At 37.3% G+C, this 24,446-nt stretch overlaps 1 protein-coding gene across 1 annotated transcript in view; it reads left to right on the top strand.

Moving 5' to 3' along the window:
* The window catches only part of LOC585630, a 63,548-nt gene that overhangs the window by 27,629 nt on the left and 11,473 nt on the right, over window positions 1–24,446 (top strand). Inside the window, exons 9-26 of the mRNA XM_030978805.1 lie at window positions 7,529–7,646; window positions 9,749–9,970; window positions 10,341–10,799; window positions 11,591–11,728; window positions 12,337–12,417; window positions 13,114–13,223; window positions 13,461–13,584; window positions 13,923–14,138; window positions 15,398–15,549; window positions 16,439–16,590; window positions 17,906–18,090; window positions 18,784–18,831; window positions 19,288–19,391; window positions 19,609–19,767; window positions 19,951–21,511; window positions 22,463–22,582; window positions 23,173–23,300; window positions 23,654–23,747. Coding sequence (XP_030834665.1) covers window positions 7,529–7,646; window positions 9,749–9,970; window positions 10,341–10,799; window positions 11,591–11,728; window positions 12,337–12,417; window positions 13,114–13,223; window positions 13,461–13,584; window positions 13,923–14,138; window positions 15,398–15,549; window positions 16,439–16,590; window positions 17,906–18,090; window positions 18,784–18,831; window positions 19,288–19,391; window positions 19,609–19,767; window positions 19,951–21,511; window positions 22,463–22,582; window positions 23,173–23,300; window positions 23,654–23,747 — 4,171 coding nt within the window. The remainder of the gene's footprint in view (window positions 1–7,528; window positions 7,647–9,748; window positions 9,971–10,340; window positions 10,800–11,590; window positions 11,729–12,336; window positions 12,418–13,113; window positions 13,224–13,460; window positions 13,585–13,922; window positions 14,139–15,397; window positions 15,550–16,438; window positions 16,591–17,905; window positions 18,091–18,783; window positions 18,832–19,287; window positions 19,392–19,608; window positions 19,768–19,950; window positions 21,512–22,462; window positions 22,583–23,172; window positions 23,301–23,653; window positions 23,748–24,446) is intronic.

Here is a 24,446-nt window from a genome sequence, read left to right as displayed (position 1 = left end):
ATCTAAAAACTACAATTACTTGCATCCCTCACAAATTCATGACGTGAGATGCCCGCAAAAAAAAGGATCGTCTGCATTTTCGCTGAAGATTCTGATTTCCGATCCGCACGTTGGCGATGCAAAAAACGGGTTCTGCAATAATTTTACATTTACTTAGCAGTCTACAGAGACTTTTACGTTTTGAGCGATAAATCCTAGGGAAGACGGACAACCCATGAAAGTAGACGGATCAGGAACCCAAAACCCGCAGAAGAAAAAAAAAACTTTTGCAAAATTTTTGCGGACGATCCTCACACAATCATGCCGATTGGCAAGTATGACACTTGACAGTAGACTTACAATTTGAATTTTTAAATTATTCTTTTTAACATCGGTAAGTTGACAAAATTGTATTTTACTGCTATTTAGGTGTCATCAATTGTCACTAAAGTACCGATTTTGAGTGATATTAGTTGAGTTTTGTACAGTATAGTGTTTGAAATGTTGAGAATCAATAACACAGCTTTTAATACACAGCCAGGATAGTAATGCAGCTATGTGTGGATAATTAGGCTACTGATAGTACGTCTGTACTAGTAATCCCATTCTCTTAATTACTAATTAAGATTCATGTTTGATATTTCACTTCCAATGAAAAGCCTTAGGTACACAGAATATAGGTGACTATAATTACGTACACCTACTGTCATAGATGCAGTACAGTAGGCCATCTACGACCTTCATCAAATGCGATCGTTTTTCATTTTTTCATGAACCAAATTTATAAGAGTAAGATTTACTAACCAAATTTCCTATTTTGTACAGAAAGCAAACACAATTCTGTATTGAATTATGTGTAATTTTATTACTCACCTCCTGGTCAAAATGATGATCTTTAAAGTAGCTCCAGCAGCTAGCAGTCCAGAGCAGCAAAGTCAATCGTTTTCTGCAGACCGACTATTTGTATTTCCCCACACATGAGTGGCTGTGTGGGACTACAGTCTGAGTCATGTATTAAACTTGGTCTGGTATGGTAAACTCTGCGATCCTGCCCCATTTTGTTAAATTCTTGCTCTGGAATACACTTAAAATTCGTCTTTCCTGGTGTAAATCTAAGCTTTTCCCTCCATACTCTGGGTTTTAAAGGAAGACAAATCTGGCAAAATGGCAAAGTAATGGTGGAAATGCGCCATTGGGAATTAAAAATAAAGATCTCGCTCTCTATTTTGTGTGGTAACATCAGGTACCACAGGAAATACAAAGTTACCACAGCCAGCCTTTGACATTATACCACAGGAGTTGAGTTAATATTTCAAAAGTTCCTGTGGTACTAAATATTCCTGTGGTATTTTATGTGGTAACATCAGGTACCACAGGAAATACAAAGTTACCACAGCCAGCCTTTGACATTATACCACAGGAGTCGAGTTAATATTTGAAGAGTTCCTCTGGTACTGACTATTCCTGTGGTATTTTGTGTGGTAACATCAGGTACCACAGGAAATACAAAGTTACCACAGCCAGCCTTTGACATTATACCACAGGAGTCGAGTTAATATTTCAAAAGTTCCTGTGGTACTAAATATTCCTGTGTTATTTTGTGTGGTAACATCAGGTACCACAGGAAATACAAAGTTACCACAGCCAGCCTTTGACATTATACCACAGGAGTCAAGTTAATATTTGAAGAGTTCCTGTGGTACTGACTATTCCTGTGGTATTTTGTGTGGTAACATCAGGTACCACAGGAAATACAAAGTTACCACAGCCAGCTTTGACATTATACCACAAGAGTCGAGTTAATATTTCAAGAGTTCCTGTGATACTAAATATTCCTGTGTTATTTTGTGTGGTAACATCAGGTACCACAGGAAATACAAAGTTACCACAGCCAGCCTTTGACACTATACCACAAGAGTCGAGTTAATATTTCAAGAGTTCCTGTGGTACTTAATATTTATGTGGTATTCAGTGTGTGGTAATAGTAGGTACCACACGAAATATCAACTTACCACAGCCAGCCATTGACATTACCACAGGAGTTTAGTGACATTACCACACGAGTTGCTGTGGTACATAATATTCCTGTGGTATTTTGTGTGGTAATATCAGGTACCACAGGAAATATCATTTTGAACCCTCTTCTACTGTGACTGGATCTTGTAAAGCGCTGGGTTTGTGCTCATATGAGGTAATTTATGATACCGTAACTATTTGTTTTTTGAGACGTGTTGCTTTTGTGAGACTTGGACTATAGTACAGTCCCATCTACCAATTTTTGTGTGCAGTCATTTACATTTTCTTTTTGCGTGTGTGTATGCACACATCGACATTGACTCATTTCATGTGAACTCACCTGTGCCGAAATCTGACTACTTTTACTTCAGCTGTGCAATATATTTTTCATCATCCTATTCTCATCAAACGTCTCGCTACATTAAATTTCCCTCGTTTTCTATTAGAGTTTTTATAGACTATCAGCAATGAATACTCGCGCTAAGCCTAAAGCACAAACCCTGACCCAGCCATCTCAACCTCTCATCAGTGCTGAACAACTTATCCCAAACATTGAATTTCTCAACTCTCTCCCTAAACTTCTCCAATGTATGAGTATCATTAACCTGCTCGAGCTATTTACAAATGTAGGAACAGCAGTGGTAGTTCTCTTTCCTCACTTGCCAGAAATATGTTTATTTTTTCACTGATTATAATAGTGTCAAGATTCCTGACAGTGACATTTTACTTGCTGTATTTTTCATACTGATTTATATTTGTTATTGTGTACATAGTTGTGTGAATTTAATGTATCTTAGTCTTTGTCAATGAGACTTTACTTTTTATTAACTTATGTAAAATATTTTAATCTTTTTTATAAAGCCCTTTTTATAATTCCTTGGTTGTGTGTAATTTTTGTATTTTTTTTGTAATTTTTTGTTCTTCTTCTTCTTAGCTGTCGAAGATACTGTGGAGTGTTGTTTTTTATTGTTGTTGTGGTTGTACGTATCAATCTTGTGTGCCATAACCTATTCTTGTGGTTGGTACATCTTTTTAACCATTATTTATATAGCTGTAATTTACATGTACAGTGCGTCCCAGAAAAAACGAAACCGAGAAGTGTCGATGTTCTATCATAACTTAATCACAACTATAATTAATGAATGATACATATTTGGAAAGCTTAGAGTCTCCTCTTTCATTTGATGCTACTTAGATGATGCATTTTTCATGCATGAGTGATTAAAAGCAATTTGAAATAAGGAAATGAAACAGACATTTGGCGGGCAGTATATGAATTTCGAAGAAAAATTCGCAGACGAGAGTCTTCATGCATGGCTGATTGTCAACGAAACTGAGTTAAGTCTTTTGTCAAATCTGCTTTTTGCTACGGCAGGGACCCAGTGAAAACGAATTCATTTGTTAAAATTATGAAAATGTAAGGGCTACTTTAAACAAACAGAACTTAGTTATTCCTGGCTCATTTTTCGTGATTGAGGTATCATATATGAAAGAGCAGAAAATGAAATTTCTAGAAATGTGAATTTTTCTTTGAAATTCAGATACCGCCCGCCAAATGTCTGTTTCGTTTCCTTATTTCAAATTGCTTTTAATCACTCATGCATGAAAAATGCATTATCTGAGTAGCATCAACTAAAAGAGGAGACTCTCAGCTTTCAAAATATGTATCATTCATTAATTATGGTTGTGATTAAGTCATGATAAAACATTGATACTTCTCGGTTTCGTTTTTTCTGGGACGCACTGTATAGTAGGTGGTACCTTTTCTAATGCCTTTATCTGATTTCTGCAAAAAGGATAGTACACCATACCTTCTAGAAGATCAATTCAATGAGTTTATGAATGAAGTTGACTCTAAGACTTCATTATCATTTATACATTTTAACTGTCGTAGCCTATGGAAGAATTATGAAAATATATTTGATTACATTGCTTCTCTGTCAGTCACATTTGACGTGATAGGTCTAACTGAAACTTGGATAAATCAGGATGAAAATTTGTCATTATTTGTACCTCCAAATTATTCTTATGTAAACTGTGGCAGAGTTGAAGGTCGTGGAGGAGGTGTTGGAATTCTGATACACAATAATTGAAAATATTTTCATCGTTCTGATCTTACTGTGGTAAACAAACAACATGAGATGATCTTTATTGAAATTCCAAGAGAGACTGACAAAAATATTTTAATCAGAGCTATATATAGACCGCCTAATCAATCGGTTGGAATGTTCATCAATGATATCTATACAGTGTTATCCAAACTCCAAAAAGAAAATAAAGACTGTTATCTTATGGGCGATTACAATATTGATTTAATGAAAATGGATGTGTGCCTGTATGTAAATGACTTTGCCGAACTAATGGCATCTCCTTGTTTTTTCCCAATTATTTATAATCCGACTAGAATAGGAAAGTGCAACTCTTATCGATAACATTTTTTCAAATACAGTACATAAAGTTTTAAAAATTGGTATTCTATTGACAGATATAACAGACCATTTACCTATATTTGCCACTCTCTCTTGGAATAAACCAGTGAATTCCGAAAGAGTATTTTATAAACGCAATATAACCGACTCTGGTTTTCAATTATTTGATAGAAAGTTCAGTACCTTGAATTTTCAAAATATGTATAATACATCTGATGTTGATATGAAGTATAATATATTCATGAATGCTTTTAACAACATATATGATTCCAGTTTTCCACTTAAAAAGATTACAATTAAGGAAAGGAAAAGTGTTAAACTGTGGATTACTAACGAAATTAAAAAACGGTGTAAAAAGAAGAATAGATTGTATAAAAAATATCTTTCCAAACCATCACTGGAGAGACAACGTAATTTCAAAACATTTCGGAATAAGCTGAATAAAGATATAAGATATGTGAAAAAGAATATTATTTAAATAAGTTTCAGTCCGTGAGAGGCAATATGCAAAAGACTTGGAAGTACATTAATGAAATAATAAGGAGGAAACCCCAGGGTGTTCATCCTGAATTTATTTTAAATGAAGGTAACAAAATTTATGACAATATAAGAATTACAGAGTTGTTCAATGACTATTTTGTTTCTATTGGAGCCTCACTAGGCAATCAATGCTCTTCCATAAATGACTTCAATTGTTTTTTACAAGGTAATTATTCCAATTCTTTTTTCTTAAAACCTATTACTGAGGGAGAAATTGTTGAGATTGTTTGTAGTTTTAAAGCAAATAAAAGAGCCGGACATGATGATATTGAACCAGAGATTGTTAAGAAAACTATACATGTTTATGCCAAACACCTTTGTCATATTTTTAATGAGTCTTTTATTTCAGGACAACTTCCAGATCAATTAAAGTTAGCAAAAGTAATACCCCTTCATAAGAATCTATGTAAAGAAAAAATAGAAAATTATCGACCTATTTCTATCTTGCCAATCTTTTCAAAAATATTAGAAAAATTGGTCTACAAACGTCTCATTAACTACTTGAATAAGAATGATATTTTATATGCTAAACAATTTGGATTTCGTGAAAAACACTCAACATCCATGGCTCTAATTGAATTTTTAAATCTTGTAACTCAGGCATTAGAAAATAAGCTAATTCCAGTTGGTATATTCCTTGATTTTTCTAAAGCGTTCGACCATATTAACCATTCTATTTTGTTACAAAAGCTATCATTTTAGGCATACGGGGAACTCCTCTCAAATGGTTCAAAAATTACCTAGGAAACAGTTTGTTCAATTTAATAATGTTTGTTCTCAATCATAGATCCTTTCAACAGGAGTACCCCAAGGCAGTGTTCTTGGTCCTTTGTTGTTTTTGTTGTTTATAAATGATCTTCACTTTGTGTCAGACAAGCTTAATTTTGTTTTATTTGCTGATGACACCAATATATTATTATCAGCTAAAACTGCGCAATATTTAAATGAGGTTTTAAACCAAGAACTGAGTAAAGTTTGCAAATGGTTCACTGTTAATAAACTTGTTGTTAATATGAAAAAACTAATTATATGGTATTCAGGAGAAGAAAGGTTGGAGGTGACTTTAATGAATTTAATGTAAAATTTGATAATGTGTTGCTCACCAGAGTTAATTCAACTAAATTTTTAGGAGTTTACATAGATGAGTACCTCTCTTGGAAAAGTCATGTCAGTTACATATCTTTAAAAATTGCCAGTGTACTGGGAGTTATTTAAAGTGTAAATAAACTGCTCCCGCCAAAAATATTAATGAATTTGTACAATGCTCTAATCTTGCCACATTTTTCATATGCTGTCTTAGCTTGGGGTGGATGTTTAATTACCTTAACGAACCGTTTGCAGGTTTTACAGAAAAAGGCTGTTCGTGCAATAACAAACTCTCCATATCTTGCACATACTGCACCCTTGTATAAATGCTTGAATATTTTGAATGTGAAATCTCTATATTATATGCAACTTGCTCAATTTATGTTTCTTTTCAAGAAAAATCAGCTGCCATGTATTTTAATGAGATGTTCATTGTTAATGCTGAAATTCACTCTTATGAAACAAGAAGTTCAAATAAATTCATTTGCCCTCTGTTTAAACAACTTTTTTTCAAAGGAACATTTATTTTAGTGGACCATCACTATGGAATTTACTTCCCAATGATATTGTCAGCTGCTCATCACTTTATTCTTTCAAGTCAAAGTTGAAACAATATTTGATCTTGTATCCAACTCTTAAGATTTAGTTTGTACGGTGTTTCTTTCTATTTTCTTACTATTTCTTTCCTGTATATCATTCATTTTCTCTATATATTGTATTTCTTGGTACCACCAACCCACTACTACTCACCCCTCACATAGATTTGCATGTAATATCTATATATGTTTTTGTATATATTATTGTTTAATTTTTTTTAAAAACTATTGTATTTTGATATCGTAATTTTAAGCAGGGGATGATCCCCGATAAACCTCTGTGGTTTTTGATCACCCCCTCTGCAGGTTCATCTTTTGTTGTAATGCTTTTATATTTGATTGTAAATTATACTGTCTTTTATGAATCTGTGGAAATAAATGAAATTGAAATTGAAATTGAGCTCACCGTATGTCTTTTCAGCTGGTTTTGCTGGGGAAACCAAGTCTCGATCTCACCACTCCATAGTAGTTTGAACCAAGTGCATTCAAAAGCAATGCCACCACCCGTGCATCATCCGTTGCCCTAGCGCTGACGGTGCGAACGCTGGTATACACAATCATTTGAGTGATATGTTCATTGTTTATTGACAGAGCAAGTTAAACACATGCAACACGCAGCTAGCACAAAGTAGCAGCAAAAGCGGCAAACTATAAAATGCCATTTGTCAATACACAACACAAGGTGTCAATGGGTACCTGGCATGCTTGGGTAGTAATAATTTTAGGGCCTTCAGGAAGAACAGTGTTGGTGCAGGTGAGGCTTCAATGGGTAATCATATTACTATATTATTATAGTGTGATCCAATATCCTGAACATCACATAAGTCATAACCTTAACCCTATATCCTATGGCGCTTGTCCAATATCTTGTACCCTTTTCAGTGTATTCAACCACATCCTGTACAGCAATCGTTGTCAGACGGCACTTCACATGGAAGATTTCTGGGATGCGTTGGTGGATGCCCGTCGAGCCATCACAATCAAACCCGATTGGCAAGAGGTAATAAACCGATTTTAGAATAGGATTTATAATCAGATTTTGGGGGTTGTTGTAACTTTCTAAGCTCCAACCAGTCTGCACTGCTTTTTTTGTTTTAAGTGTGAAATGTTATTCCACTCTAAGTTGTGTTTCTTTGGGTATCAGGAGAGACATGTTTAGGTTTCTCTCTGTTAACAGACCATGGGTTATGTGTAGACAATTTGGGGTCTTAATTCTTTACACATTGAGAAAACTTGGGTCCTAATTCTTTACACAGTAAGAAAATCTGGGGTTCTTTTTCTTTACACAATAAGAAAATTTAAGGTCCTAATTGTTAACACATTAAGAAAACATGGGGTCAGAATTCTTTGCACAGAGAAAATTGGCGGCCCTAATTATTTACACATTACAGAAACTTGAGTTTCTGATTATTTTACTGTACCTCTGTTACTGATTAGCTCATCACTATTTGATGATAAAATGTGTTATGGTGGACATCACATTTTTGTCTCGCCTGCGTAGCAAAAAAGCGAGACATAGACGCTGCTTTTCCGGTGACGGTGACGGTGGCGGCGGCGTCAACATCAAAAACTTAACCTAAGGTTAAGTTTTCGAATTTTTTATATAATTTTGAAAGCATAAGTCCTTAGTCAATGAAACTTGGACTATAGGGACATCAAGTATCCCTGATCATGTGAGTTGAATTTCAGGTCACAAAGTCAAGGTCAAAGGTCATTTCAGGTCAACAGACTTAGACTATGTTGTGGCATCATTAACGAAAACTTAACCTAAGGTTAAGTTTTTGAATTTTTTTATATAATTTTGAAAGTATAAGTCCTTAGTCAATGAAACTGATACTGTTTTCACACTGGCAATATTTTGCTTAACCCCGTACTATAGGTGGGGTTAAGGGGGGTCTTAGCCCCACCTATAGTACGGGTTAAGCCTATTCCACTTTCTGTTCAGACTGGTTTTTACCAAAGTGGGCTAAAGTTGGCTAACCCCACCTATAGTACGGGGTTAACTAACCCTGCAAAATAGCAGGGCTAACTCCGCAATTGTGGTGCTAACTCCTGCTAACCCCGCAATTGCGGTGCTAAGCAAATGAATGAGAACAGAAACGAAAACTAGTCCGGTACTACGCAATGGAGCGTATCGCAGCTGGCCAGATGCGAAGTATGTCCAATCATAACATACACGATATCCGGGGTTAACGAAATGCAGTGAGAACAGCGGGAATTTTCTTATTCCGGAATAGGCGCTAGTACAGGACTAAAAACAGCGTGTGTGAAAACCCCAAAAAATAGTCCGGGGTTAAGGATAGTACGGGGCTAAGCAAAGTATGGGGTTAAGCAAAACCAGTGTGAAAAGAGTATTAGACTATAGGGTTATCAAGTATCCCTAATCATGTGAGTTGAATTTCAGGTCACAAAGTCATTTTAGGTCAACAAACTTAGACTTTTTTGTGGCATCAACATCAAGAATTTGAATTTTTAGCATATTTTCAAAAGTGTTTGTTCAACTTCCATAAAACTTGTATCTAATGGTTATCAAGAATCACAAGTCATATGACACAAATTCCAGGTCACAAGGTCAAAGGTTATTTTAGGTCAGTAGACTTATGTTTTCACAACTTAATATGAGAATAAATAATCAATTTTTCTTATTTGTTCATGAATCTTAATCAATATTCACTTCAAAATGCTGATTATATTCAGAGGATTTCATTTTTGGGGGCCTGCTAATGGGCCACCCTGCCTATTAATAATGTTCCAACCTCAATTTTTCATCATATCGAATTGCGTAATGCAGGCAAGACCGCCGAGAGCGTTTCCCTTGTTTTATATACCCATAACTTTACTCCTAGGAATCAGGTGCACAAAGCTTTCCACTGTTTTAATCTTGACTCCCTAACCCCTCCTCCCCCCCCCCCCAAAAAAAAAGAAGACAAATAATTAGGGATCAAGGCATACAGGTGTGATATTTTTTTTGTTTGTGAACAAATCATTTCAGACACTCAGAAAAACTTTGTGTGGAGCCCTCACAAACTGCCATTGAAATTTAACCCATGATACGATCATCACTCTTTTATTTATTTCTTTCTCTTCTCTTTCTTGTGACAGGGTCATTACCATTACGCCCAAGCTTTCTTTGAGCTGAAGAACATTGACCGTGCGCTGCACGAGAACAAGCGAGGGCAGGAGCTGTGCGACGATGGCGGGTCCCAAACGGGAGACCTCCAGCGGCAGGCGACCATGTTCAACGATAAGAAGAAGAGGCTCGTTAGTCTCAACAGCAAGAAGGAGGAGGTGAGAGAGTCGGAGACGGACAGTGATAGCGATTCAGTAAGTCACTGCCCTAGAGAGGGCCCTGTTTCATAAAAGTTGTTTTCAATAATGAATACTAAATTACTATGACAAATTTTGCTTTAAATCAATGTTTCTTGACAACAATCGACCGATTTGCTATTCCAGTTATATAATTATATAAATTATATATCAGAACTGCATATTCTGAGATTATTCATGATATAATGAAATAATTTGTATCGAGGCGCTTCGCAAAGACATATGCATAAATTTGGTTACTTTACGAAAATTGTCTATTGTTATGTGCAAAATAATCAATCATTCCCAGTTGTTTTGAGTCAGTTTCACAATGTGCCTGCATTACCAGTATCTAATTTATTTTTCTCCTTGTCTTACTTTACTCTAGGATCGCAAAGGGAAATCCCGAAAGCCAAGCAAACTCCCAGACATCAATCAAGATCTGCAGAAGAGCAAGGAGGACTTCAATAAGAAGAAAGCTGAAGAAGCTAAGAAGAAGAAAGAGGAAGAAGTGAGGAAGGAGAAAGAAGTGGCAGATAGGAAGCGAAGGGAAGCGGAAGAAAGGGAGAGGAAACGCCAAGAAGAGCAAGAAATTAGACGACGACAACGGATTATGCACGATGTAGAGGCCTCAAACAAAAGCTCGGAGGAGGATGAGAAAAGAAAAGCAGAAAGGAACAAACGAAAAGCTGAGAAGGCGGAGAGGAAACGTAAAGAGGCAGAGAAGCAAGCGCAAGAGCGAGTGAAGCGAGATGAGAAGGAAAAACATGCTAAGGAGAAGGAGAAACAAGCCAAGAGGGAAGCTGAGATAGCAAGGCAACAGAAAGAACAGATGCGAAGGGAAAATGTAAGTACAATGATAATTGATGAATATTCTATCAAGCAAAATTGAATTTTGATGTATGTCAATTGAGATGAGTTTATTTTTCCTCTAAAGCACAAATCGATAAAAGGAAAAAAAAAAATTATCTATTCTTGCCTCATATAACAGGTTTTTACTCAAACATTTCTTAACATAATATTGTATTGTCATCATCATCACATCCATTATTTATTTATTTTGTATCGTGCATGTAATCAAAAGAAATTTCCTTGTATGATTTATTGATAATAAAGAAGAATTTAAGTGAATTGATAATTCTCCTTATCTCGTATAGCTCTCTGTATCTAAACTCTTGAAGCACTCTATTGCGTACATGCCAACTGTTTAAAGAGGAACATTCTTCTTTTTGGGAGAAGATAATTATCATTTTAATGCAGGTGTTCCTCTTCCTGTACAAATTTGTCTGTAGTATTGAATAGGAGAGTTAGGAATGTTCCTCTTTAAAAAAAAATATCATAATTTGTTTTGTTCCTATTTCTTTGCTGTCAGTGTTGGCAGGTATGCTATTGTGTTTGGCATGTAAACCAGTTGATTTGCTGGAAAGGAGAATTTTGTTGTAATTTTCTATGCACACCTTTGATATTGATCATCATCGATGATGTTTTAAGAAACGCATATGTTATAGCAAAAAGCCACCTTTCTTCATTATCAAATAAATAAATGCAAAACAAACCCAGTTCAGTTAAACTTAGTAAAAAGATATATTAACAAATTGTATTATCATTCATTTTAAATTTATTTACTTTTATATTTAGGAGCGTTTGACCAAGGAGAGGAATGCTATAGAGAAGTGTCTAGCTGATGGTTCCCTAGCCCTAGTCAGCGGTCAGTCTCGCCAAGCTATCACCCAGTACGACAGGGCTGCAGAACTCTTGAAGGCTACTAAAAAGGAGGTAGGGATATTATTCAAGTTGGTTCATTTTGTAGAGCGTCTGCCTGTGGAACCTAAAGATCATGGGTTTGAATCAAACCCAGGTTGATGACTGAAGCTTGCATTGTGTGTAAATGTGCCCCTCCCCTCTTTCATAGACACAGGCTAGATTACAGTGGTAAACTCTACAACTGAAGGCTAATCCTGGTGATTGACAATACTTGTTATTTGGTGAACGCCTGAATGGCTTCCAATTTCCCATGAGAGCCCACTACTATGCGTCTTTAAAAACACTATGTTGACCACCTTGAATAACATAGAGATTGTCCCTGGAATATATGACCCACTATCATTTTTTCCACTAACCTTGAAGGTACAAATCAATTTTTCTATACTTTTTAGTCTGCATGAGTACACGAGGCAGACTACATATTTGTCTTCCTGTATGTGTGATACAATAATTTTCTCAAGAATACCTTCATGTGTAAATAGAACTTTCCAATTTTATTTCATCTCTGTATTGCCTTCTTGTACATGTATGTGTGATACAACCATTTTCCCAAGAACACCTTTATGTGTAAAATAAACCTTTCTAATTGTTCTCTTCTCTGTATTTCCCCTTTTGTTTAGCATTATGGGATGCATGAAGCAGACTACTTGGTCTTCCTGTATGCTCAGGCCACAGCCTACCTCAAGTCCGGAATACCTTTAGTAAGTATATAATTTGGTTTATTGCAGTACTACCCAATTGGTCTACACCCAGCCCGTCTAATATCTGTATGGTCTAATTATCATTCAATCATAAGTAATAATAATCATCAAATTATTATTACACCTATTTATAGTAAACAAGATGGCCAGGAAAAAAACTGGGTATTAGACTAAGTCACTAAATGAACAAGAGACCAAATGGGTTGTGGCCTCTTTAGAGATTAGACCAAATGGAAATTAGAACAAACAGCTATTAGCCTAAATGATCATTAGACAAAATGATTATTAGACCATGTGAATTGTAGACAGGCTGGCTGTAGACCATATGCAATTTCACCGATAATTTATACCATTGATATCAACTCTGAGTACACAAATACCAGCCCTCTTCAGCTTGCTGTACATGAACTGAAATGTCTTCTTGGCCCCATTTTATAAAGAGTTGGCATTGATTCAAGTCGATCGCAAGTCCTCTAATTAATTGCAAGTTTTCTAATTAATTGCAAGTTTGCAGTCATCTATCTTTTATGTACATAGTTAAGATTGATTTCAGTCATGAATCTGTTACACATTTGCTCATAGCCAATCAAAACCAAAGCTTTCACTAGCTTTTATGAAATATTCTTACTTGTTTTTGACAACAACAAACGGATCCTTAGTTTCATGTCCATTTGATTTTCTGTTTTAAATTTTTAGGAAATCAACGAAGCTCTGTCCAGGTTTGAAAGCATCACAAAGGACTTCCCCAACATGCGAAATGGACTACCTTTTTACGGCCTGGCGACAGCGCTCTTCAAATTAAACAGGTATGGAATACATTAATTATCCTGTATTACAGACTGAGGTCTTTTTTTTTTTAATTCAGAAATGTCTGTTTTCCCTTTAAAAAATGTCCAATCATACACACAATGGCCAATTTTTTCAAGTACTTAAAGTGTGGGGCCCGTTTTCTCCCTTTTTATTTATTACAAGTGCACTTTACACACACACACATATGTCTGCAATTCTCTCTACATCTATCAAACGTGTGTTATTTCCTCCAGGTTTACTGAAGCGCTTGATCCTATCGAGAAGAGCCTGTTCATCACCACTCGATTCGATCAGACCATCCACACATGGCCCGGAACCTCAACCAACATTGAAGAGACGGAGGAAGGCAAGCTCGAGGTAAGACCAACAATCCATCTCATTTGCATTTATTTATTTCCACGTCAAGGTAATAATAATATTCAATTCAATTCAATTCATTTTTTGTATATTTTAAAACCTGGAAATGTAACATGGGATTTTTACAAGCTACAAAAACAGTAATAACTGGAAAGCATAAGTGATAAATAAACATAAGCCTTGACATCATAGACAAGGCAAGGCTTTAATCTTCATTTACCAAGTCCCCTGGAGGGGACTTAATGCTGTCTGTCCCCTGGTTGCTTACGTCAGCTAAGGCAATCCTCAAACATTATCACAACCTTTCAATCATTGCAACTCATCTGGTTTGAACCTAGGCTGCACTGAAAGAGCTTCAGCGTTGGTGCAAGAACCCACCCAGTGCCGACGCCACCTGCAGGTACATGGAGTGCACCTCCAAGAGGGAGATGTACTTCTCCGACCTAGACTTCAAGGGTTACATCAAGGTACAGTGCAGCGAACGTTGTTACATCGACTACCACATCAACTGCTGGAAGGCCATCAAGAATGAGAGCAATATCTTGGGCGAGAAGGTGAGTTGGAGGACAGTCTTTTACATTTAGTGTTTTATGCAAAACCTTGAAGGAGACATGAGATGAAAATATGAAAGCATCTGGTGTCACCCAGGCTGAAGACCATGAGGCAAGAAGAGCCATAAGGTAAATAAAACTGCCAACCCCACAGCATTGGACAACAGACGCTAAACAATTTAGGGGTAGGAGGAGGAAGTGATGGAGGGGGTAACATCTTTAAGTGCTATTCAGATATGATTTGATTGTTGATTGTGATTATGATGAGCAACAACATGGTTTCATATATTGTGCCCATATCTGTCATGCTGTCACTCAAACGGCTCTTCAACAAGAGGGGGGGGGGATGGGAATGAGCTTCTCCTTTTTTTCTTTGAGGAAGTTTTGATCTCTTTCAGCCACACTGACTGCCTTACATATGTAAAAATTTAAATATTCAAATAAGGTTTGTAACAAAAACTCAAATATTGATGAAATCTCTCTCAGGTGTTCTGCCTAAGGCAGGTCCACACACCAGAGCCTTCTGTATTTCTTTCTCCATCCCTCTCTATCTGTAGCCTTCTTCTTCATTATGTCATATGATCTGTCACCTTCCAAGTCTGACACCGTCCCAATGCTTGGTCTTTCTCTTCTCCCCGTTTACCATCCATCTTCCCTTCCAAGATGTCACTGAGCATGTTAAGATGTGTCCTGTCCAGGTTTTCTTACGTCTCCAAATCTGTTTTTCCAAGCTCCTCTGTTCATTTACTCTATGCAACACTCCATTGGTGACCCTGTCTCTCCAACTAATTCCTTCCATTCCTCTCCAAAGCCACATTTCCAAACTGTCAATCAATGAAATTTATGAATGAGTATTTCATCGCCTGGCTGGCAGAAGGGCGTTAGCTCGAACTTCAGGTAAAAAATGAAGCGTTAAGCAGAAGGGCGTTAGCACTAAATCGCCTCAAACTTTTATAAAACTGACTTATTTCTGAGAAAAAAATTGTGGCTGTGTTCTACTATTACATTTCTATTAGTCTTTTAAGTTTGAAATCAATTTTCGGGACGGAAAGCAGTTTAAATATAAAACAAATCTTTAAATGTGAATAATTTGAAAAGTAGTTTTCAAGTCGCTCGCGCTAACGCCCTTCTACCAGCCGGCCTACGATTTTACCATTTAGACATTGTAAGAATGATTGTATGCTGAACTATGGAAGAATGATTGTATGCTGAACTATGGACACATATTAACCAATGCTTGCAAATTGTTTTCCATGTTGTAGGAGGCTCTGAAGACTAAGTGCTCAACACCCGACTGCCTAGGAACCTTGAGTTACATTAAGGTGATCGAAGGTAATGGAATCATCAAGACAGAGTTCAAGGTTGAGAAACCACCAAAGCCAGCCAAGGATGAAGCAAAGAAGAAATCTGCCCCGTAAGAAAACTTTTGTTGTATAATTAGATGATAAGTGTGATGTGGAAGTCTAATTCTGAATGTGAAGAAAAGGTTAATTGAATTCATGATATTAAAATGTCTGTGATCATGGAATTAATAGAAATAGGGATCATGGTTAAATCATCTAATGCAGGGCTTGACGCCAGTTAGCGTCCATGGGGGCCCAAAATCTAAGTCTTGATCCGCCTCCCCCCCCCCCCCCCCTCTAAGTTTCTTTTTCTTGACTTTGTTCTACATATGGCTCATGCATAGACTTTAAAAACCCCAATCCGGGCCCCCTTCCTTAAAAAAGTTGGTGTGGACCCCTGTTTATATTTTGGCATAATGACTACTGTGTCAGTGTAACAAACTGTGCTGATTGGCAGTTTAGTTCAGCTCATATATTTGTGCCTCCCCAGTGGATTAACGTTAAAATTAAAATATCCGCCAAAGTTTTTTTTTGCAGTCACTTTATCAATACCTGTAGAGAGACCAAGTCATGCCAGCTTTCCAAGTTACAAATGAATTATATCAGTTGTTCTTTTATCTTCCGAATCCCTCTTTTCCACAATAAGCTAACTTTTTTTGTCGTATTTTAATGCTCTTTAACAATTTATTGTGTATATTATTCGGAACTGCCCTACAAAGCCATCATAGGCAGTCTGTTTAGTTCTCCTTTTCCATTCTATATCAATTGTAAGATTAAACAATATGTATACATTGCCAATGAAGTTGATTAATCTGTATTTTCATTGTTTTTGTATAAATACATGCTTCTTTGCGTCTATTGTTTGTTTAGTGAAAAATGAAAAAAATGAATCTACTATCGTTCAGTATAATTTGTAGAATCTTAAAACTTCCATGTATTTTGTTTGGTTCATTCTTTAAGGAAACCCACCAAGGACCAGAAGAAAGGGAAGAAGTTTCGGAAGTATCACCAAAGTGATAGCTACATGTACAAGGCAGAGAAGGGCCAAGGGGATGCTGAAGGTCAACCTGGACATGGTCAAACAGCAGAGGGCGCTCATGCAGAAAAGGAAGGTGGGTAAACACATTGGCCCAAACTAACATACAAAGGAGAATCTTTTAAGTAGCGGTTTCATGTCCATACGTTTAGTAATCTTGTATTTTTATTTTAGTCCATGATGGAAGTTAAATTCCTGTTTTAAACCATGGTTTTTCAAGAATTTGCTCTTTTGTAGAGCTCCCTAAAATGGTAATAGCACAGCATTTGTAAAAATAGTCATGTTACAGTATGTGTAATCATCAATGCACAGAGTACCATGTTATTTCTTTTGATAAGAAAACTTAAGTCTGAATTATTCACACAGCCTTTAATTTGAGTCAAAGTCCCTAAATTGACTGGAGGATATCACTCCACATTCATGGGTTAAATAAAAAATATTTTATAGGATGTTGGATTCTCTCAGTATGTCTTTTGTATTTCATTGACAATGTGCTTTACCAGATCGCAAACTCTCCTCTTTCATGTATATAGGTTACATAAAAAATATTTTCCTGTTCTCAAGGGCTTGTTTCCAATTTGATGTCGGCGAAGAATGATGTGGGATTTTGTCAGTGTCTCCTCTGTATTTCTTTGTGTTTTACCAGATTACAAACGCACACCTCTCTCATGTATCGTTTTTGTTAGTACGTATGTATGTGACAGAGTCCTAAGAAGGCCTTTCCAAAGCTATTTATGTGCTGTTATCATTCAGATAGTCAACACCTCCTCCACCAATTCCAGGTGATAAAATGGGTACCCGGTAGGATGCGCAGAGCTGCCAACCATTCCGTTTTTGCCGGAATTACTGTTTTTTCCCTCAAATTACGGTATTACGTTTTTTCTTCATAAAACACGTTTTTTAATAAAAAAATTTAATTAACAAAAAATATATATATATATATATATATATTTTCAAAAAAAAGGAAATGCCGATAATACCGAAATAACCACCAAAAAAATTACCTGCTTGTATGGAAAAAAACAGCATGATGAATGAACATTTATGCATTGGAAGTGTGTCGCGCGTGGTTGTAAGTTTAGTTTTAATGAATTCCTTTTCTTTGCTTGAAATTCCTTTTTTTTGCCATCATCATTCCTTTTTTTGGTCGCACAAGGTTGGTAACTCTGGATGCGACCGTCATTGTTGGTCAAACAGTTTTTGAGCGTCGAGTAACGCCTGGCCGGAATGCTCCCCAGGGAGTGGAGATTGTGCACACATCGTGTGCGGGAAAGCATTGAATCCAATGACCGGCGTAATAGTATATCTTTAAAGCGCTTAGAGAAGCCGAGATGTATTAAGCGCTATATATATAAGCTGAATATTATTATTATTACTTGTCTTGCTTGCAGATTCATCCAGTAAATCAGCTCATAGAGCAACCAAACCCAGGACCGGATCGGATGCTGGTATTGCCGCGGCAACAGACTCCACTCAAAATGATACCTCCAGAGTCCAGGGAGCCGAAGGAGAAGCAGAGATTAAACCAGAAGCTACCTACGTACTGAAGAGGGACGAGTTTGATGACGTCGAACAGGTACGACTGAAAAGGGGGACAAATTGTCAATTAACTTAAGTCGGAATTCATAAAAATTAACATCAAAAGCTGGGACTTGAATGATGGAATGATTAAAGAGCATATAAATACACAATTTATTTCATAGGTGAAAGTGAAATAGGAGAGATGAAAACAGGATAGTAATAGCTTTAGTAGGCCATCAATGAAAGATCTCCAGAGTCCTCTGTTCTGTCCTTTTTCCAGGGATGCCAGTTTTCAGGCATAAGCATGAATTCAGGCCGTGCCAAGTTATTTTCAGGCCATTTAACGCTTTTTTGTGTACAAAAAAGCTCATTATAGGTGATTTTCAAGCCCTCTTATCAATTTTAACTGGCATCCCTGTTTTTTTCTGACAGGTGTTTCTTGACCAGCTAACCTCTCTTCCCCCGTGGTATTCCATATTGGGGCCTGTCCGATGAAACCTGATGTTGTCCATAGCGTATGCCCAATCCACTTCCAATTTCTCATTTAATGAAACTTTTGCCACTCGCAAAATTTACGATAATGATGTGCCATCAGAAGTTCCTGTTTATTTAGAGAGACAAGTACAACAGTATTTAATGGGGCAGCTGCGTCTGTAACCTTTTGTAGTAGTTTTACTATTTCACTCCTATACTTTCAACATTTTTATAATTGTCCTTCTCTCTGTTTCATATCTATGTACCCTATCAGAAAAAGACCAACAAAGCCCAGCCTAAGAAGAGCAGAAAACCTGTGACGGTAAGATGATGTTTTATTACTTACTAGATTCAGAACAATAGGCAATGCACTGCATTTTCCACCCATCTCCCCATATGGTATAGTCGTTATTTTACATTTCCATCTCAGGAAGACTCTCTGAGAGTCTCAGGGATATTTCTTGATGGGACCACAGGTTCACTTTTTTAATGGTATTTCCACCAATTCTGTTGTCAGCAAATTATGAAACGAGTGAACATCTCCCTTTAGTTTAATTGTCTGTTGTTCTGCTTTACCATACAGTTGGCTGAAAGGGCCAAAAACATTGTATTGATTGGTTTTGGACCTGATCAAAGACAACTGGAGCTGATGATATATTTTACCAGAGCTTTTTTTTTAACTTTCCGAAGCTGAATGGCTCTCAACTAAAATGTCTATTTTCAGTGATGTGAGTATATTGTCTGCTAATTAGTCTGTTCTCTGCTTTTTGCCTTGCAGTTGCATGAAGAAGCCTCAAACATTGTCCAATTTGATTTTGGGCCCACCACGAGACATCTCTATGGAGCAGATGATGCAGAAGAACTTCAAGAGAGGAAGAACAGGTACAAATATATGAACAATTTTTTGAAATTTATTCTCTGGAAAAATGTTATATTTGGTGATTGATAATAGGAAATATTCAGAAGAGACGCTTAAGTCCCCTCCTCCTTTATCCCCTTGGTGTTAAACAATGTAAGAATTGTAGTTCAGGGCCTGCGTATAAAGACTTGATTTCTATGCATAAAAGACAATATTTGTGTTTTCTTTCCAAAACTCCAGGTGGCATTCAACCCTGACTGTTTCGGAGGATCGTCCCTTTGCCATTCCTGAGTACCTACAGGATGCTGCGAGGAAGATGGACGCATCGTTCCAGAAGGAAGGATTCATCATTGTGCCAGAGACAGATGAAGAGAAGAGTCAGAAAACGGTCCTTTTCCTGTAAGTAGATTTCAGTGTTAGATAAATTGGGGAGAGAAGGAAATGGTCAAAAATTTTATGATTGTACTAATTCAGCATCTTTTATGAGGAGCCTGCACGTTTATGTTGTATTATCGTGTCGTAATAAAGGTTGTAAGTAATGATTCATAATTCTCTCTCTCTCTTTCTTTCCCTCTGTGCCAGCCATTTCAACGACATCTTTTCAAGCAATGGCCCTCTCTATCTTCAAGATCCAATCATAACTAGATATATGGAACACCTGACATTTGAGCACCAGGAACTTATACTTAAACGAGGTGGCCTCAAGCCATTCCTTCTCGAATCCGAAGACATGGTCGTCATTGGTGATTACGCAAGTATGAAGGGTGATGCTCAGAAGTGCAGAGAGCTAGCGATCCGTAACGGATATCAGGAAAGGGAACTAAGTGGTGATGTTGCGGGTTACTCTCTGAATCCTAACTCTGTTCCGTTCATTCCCGGTCTTGGTGGCTATAACCCAACCTTGTCGGTGGGTCTTGATCAGTTTGATGCGATGACAAAGCGAGGTCCCGTCTCTGGGTTGGACTCTTTCGACGGCGATGAGGATAGCGATGAAGAGGACGATAACGAAATTAAAACAGAAGAGAGCGAAGGGACCAAGAATGAATCGGACAATGACGACACCACCACTTCAAGCGATGATGAAGATGACGATGAGAATGATGACAGTGATGATGACAACGATGAAGCCGAAGATTCGTTCCACGATGCTTCGTCAGAGATGCATGCTTCTAATTACGAAGGAATAGAACCAGAGCTGTATCAGTCGATACTTGAAGACAAGGTCAGCGTTCCCTCCAATTGCAAGGTCGATGGGATCGACGATGAGGACTACCATTGGGAAGATCACTATAGCTCCAAGGAACTCACCATGGAGGAAGTGGACGATGATGTGGTAGTCCATGGGGAGACGGACAAAAATGGTGAACAATCACACGTACAGCGCGGTGGAGAAGGGACAAAGGGAAATACAGGGGCTAGTAACAATATAGAATCCAAAGACACTGTTGACTCTGCAGAGGGTCGTGAACGGCAAGAGAGTGTAACTAAGTTGCCTGTTCCTTCTGAAATGGACAGATCTGATTTTGAACTTATTAGGGATGGAATCAGTGGTTGTCAATCTGAACATGAAAGTAGTATCCAAAGCGATGGACCTCGGAGTGTAGTACAAGAATCTGCGAGTATAACTGAAAATCCTGGAAAACTCATGGTGGTTAATGGGGTTGCTTCCATTTGCTTCCCGAGTTTGGTGGGAGCGCCAACAGAACAACCCTACGCCGAATCTAATGAAATGACTTCTGAATTGAACAAAGGTACTGTTAATCAGTCTGTTAGACCAGATAAAGCTGACAGTGACGATGGCACATCTGTGGATGGGGTTTTGAATCCCCGACCTGATGATGAAGTAGTTGGTGCTAGCAACACCAAGAAATTTGAACAACCAATCTCAAAACCAGTAGCAACCCCTGTATCGAATAGCACCCATGTTGTTAATACGGAGACCACTATGCCAAAGGTTAATAGACAGGAGAGTGGGAAAGAAACGCAGGAATTGCAGAGGACTCCATTATCTGAGAGCGACTATGAGAAGATGTTTGAAAAGCGAATGCAACAGTGGAAGGACCAACAACCAGCGGTCCACGAGCAGAGAACCTTCGGTACGAACACGGATGATTATGTGAATCAGCAGATGGAATCTCTTCAGGTAAGTTAGCTTCTCATGGCATGTAGAAAGTTGGGAACATAATATTTCTTTCCTGTTGTCTTTGTTTTGTAGTGGAAAGGTTAAAAAGGAAAATAAAAATTTCAGCTGATTGCTAAAATTAAGGAATTCACACAGTTTACTTTCTGAAATATATAATTTGTATTTGTGGTCAAAAGTGTCAAGATACACTTCAATTATACCGTAATTAATGTTGTATAAACCGCCCTTGTGTATTAACCGCACCCCTTTTTTTCGTCCTAAAAAAAAAAAAAAAATTTGCCGACTTCTTTTTGCCGACTTATAAAACAGTAGAGGACCTAGGATAGAACCTTGTGGCACGCCGTGTAATAGAAGAAAAATTGGAGGAATTATTATTATAAACTACATAAATTATAAATTTTTGTGCCATGTATTAATTTGCGCCATTCTAATAATCAGAAGCACATTATTTTTATTGTCTCATGATTCCTAGTCCCCATCCTTATCCTCTCTATCATCTTTCTTTTCCCCCAATTTTTTAATTTTCTATTAAATTTATTGCTGTTCTTGTCCCAATTTCCCTCTTCTCTTCCTCCTTCCTTCTGTTTCTCTTTTTCCGCTTGAATGTCAATACCTCTTGTTCTGATCCAGTCTCCCTTTTACCCATTTCTTTTCCCTCAACTCCCATCTCCCCCTCTCCCATTTCTTCAAATATCAACCCCACCCCACCCCCTCCGTCTTCTGCTCTCTTGTCCATATTCTCTTCCATCTCTCTTTTCCTCCTCTCTGTCTCCTTCCTCTTTTCCATTCTTCCTCATATCCCAGTACTACAGAATTATCCTTGCATAATTGACCTTTCTCTTGCTTCTAGACAGTTTCTCCATCAATTTGGCTTGATGACCTGTATTCAACTTAATCATTTATATTCCTTCCTCAATTAATCTTTATCTATGATATTTGTTATTATCCCAGAGGGCTTTGGAACAGGCAGAAAACAACAAGAAGATTTCAGAAGCGAGGATGATAGAATATCAGCAAGCCTTCACCAGGAGGGCAAATGAAAAAATCAGGAGCTTACAGGAGAAATATCAGGCAAGTTGTGGGTCTCATAGTCTGTTCACAAATAAGGAAATTTATAAGAAATTTGTGTAGAGAAATGTATAAAGAATCATTGTAGAGCGAACAGAGCATACAGACAAGAGATCAATATCGTATAAAGAATCGTCCTATAAAGAAGTAAGTGGACTGTAAGCTAGGCAATCGTCAGTGCACGCTCCTGATAAAGTCTCGTTCAGATATGACATGTTAAAACCACTGCATTTTGTTTTAGAGAGGATGATATAAAGCTTAGTATGCTCAACAGTTCTGTATCTTATGACACAGAGCTCAATGAATATGCGCCCGTTACCATTCATTGACATATTTTTTTAATGTGGCTGATTTGTTTGCGGCGGTTCATCGCACCATACCTGAACAGGCCTTGATTGATGTAAAAACGTGGTATAAGTAATAATAATAAATAATATGTGAAGAAGGGAATTGACGAGAAGAAGTTGAGACTTATTCCAATTTGGAAAGCCAAATATCTGTCACTAGTATGAAACTGGGAGTCCTTATTATATTTCTCATTCTTGTTCTCATCCTTCTCATCCTTATGATTCTTCCCATGTTTCTGTGTACAGAAAGACTTGGATCTGCGTGAGAAGAAGGCAAAAGAAGAGAAGCAGTTGCTGTTCAATTCCCTGCACCAAGTGGAAGCCGAATACCTCAAACAAAATAAGAGATTAAATGTCCTCGAAGAGTATGAAGAGTAAGTGTCTTTTTTTTATAATTTTCTTCAATAGACCATTTTCGAAATGTAATCAAATTTTATTTACAAATCTTTATTAAGTGCCTTATTACAAATTATTTCATTCAGCCGACTCAGGATGAATTGTCACTAAAGCGTGTTTTGTACAACCTAACCAAATGCAAACCCAAGCCCTACATTATCTTTGAAGGGGGAAAAAATGAAGACATATGTGCTTTTATCTGGCCCCTTTTACCAACCAATAGTTTCTCTTCTTGTATATGTAAATATCATTGTTTGAAATGTTTTGCTGTATTGCAGTTGATAAAAAAATAAATTCAAATCAAACTGTAAGTTCTAATGTCTACTTACAGATCACGCGAGAGAACTAAGCAGACTCTTGCCAACCTCAACGAGAAAAACAAGAAACTGGTTCTAGCCTTAGCCAATGAGAATGATAGACTTTGGGTAAGTACAAGTTTGTGTTCATTCTATCAGGTACCATTAAAGCCCCACCGCACTGCTTTGGCGAGGAGGGATTAGACCTCCCTGCATGGTAACTGACAGGTGGTTATCTCATCAGATAAGCTCTCAATTAACATAAGAAAAAGAGGATCATGGGGGACCAATGGTCACCGATTAGGCATTGTTTGCTATATAGAGGGCGCAAGTAACTATAAATAGTGCAGTGGGGCTTTAAAGCAATACTGAACTGTTGAAGTTTCTGCTCTAGTGTACTGTTTATTGCACAGCGCCATCTCATGGTCAACTGGCCAACAGGTCGTAACCCAACACCTAATTCCCACTTCGCAGACAGAGGACTAGATGCAAGCACAACAGCACAGCTAGGGTAATAATGTCAAAATACACTTCAATGAGCATATATTGATAGAATTGTAAATCGTCTTATGCGCCATTCTGATTAGCACAAGCACATTATTTTTATTGTCTCAGGATTCCTAGTACCCATCCTTATCCCTTATCATCTTTCTTTTCCCCCAATTCTTTAATTTTCTATTAAATTAATTGCTGTTCTTGTCCCATTTTTGCTCTTCTCTTCATCCTTCCTTCTGTTTCTCTTCTTCCTCTTGAAGGTCATTACCTCTTGTTCTGATCCAATCTCCGTTTCCCCCTTTCTTATCCCTCATCTCCCCCTCTCCCATTTCT

The sequence above is a fragment of the Strongylocentrotus purpuratus genome, unplaced genomic scaffold (assembly GCF_000002235.5).
Source record: "Strongylocentrotus purpuratus isolate Spur 01 unplaced genomic scaffold, Spur_5.0 spur5_scaffold_1, whole genome shotgun sequence".
In the NCBI taxonomy this organism is placed as follows: domain Eukaryota; kingdom Metazoa; phylum Echinodermata; class Echinoidea; order Camarodonta; family Strongylocentrotidae; genus Strongylocentrotus; species Strongylocentrotus purpuratus.
Note: the sequence above shows the minus strand (reverse complement) of the source record. Positions and strands in the feature narration are given on the sequence as shown.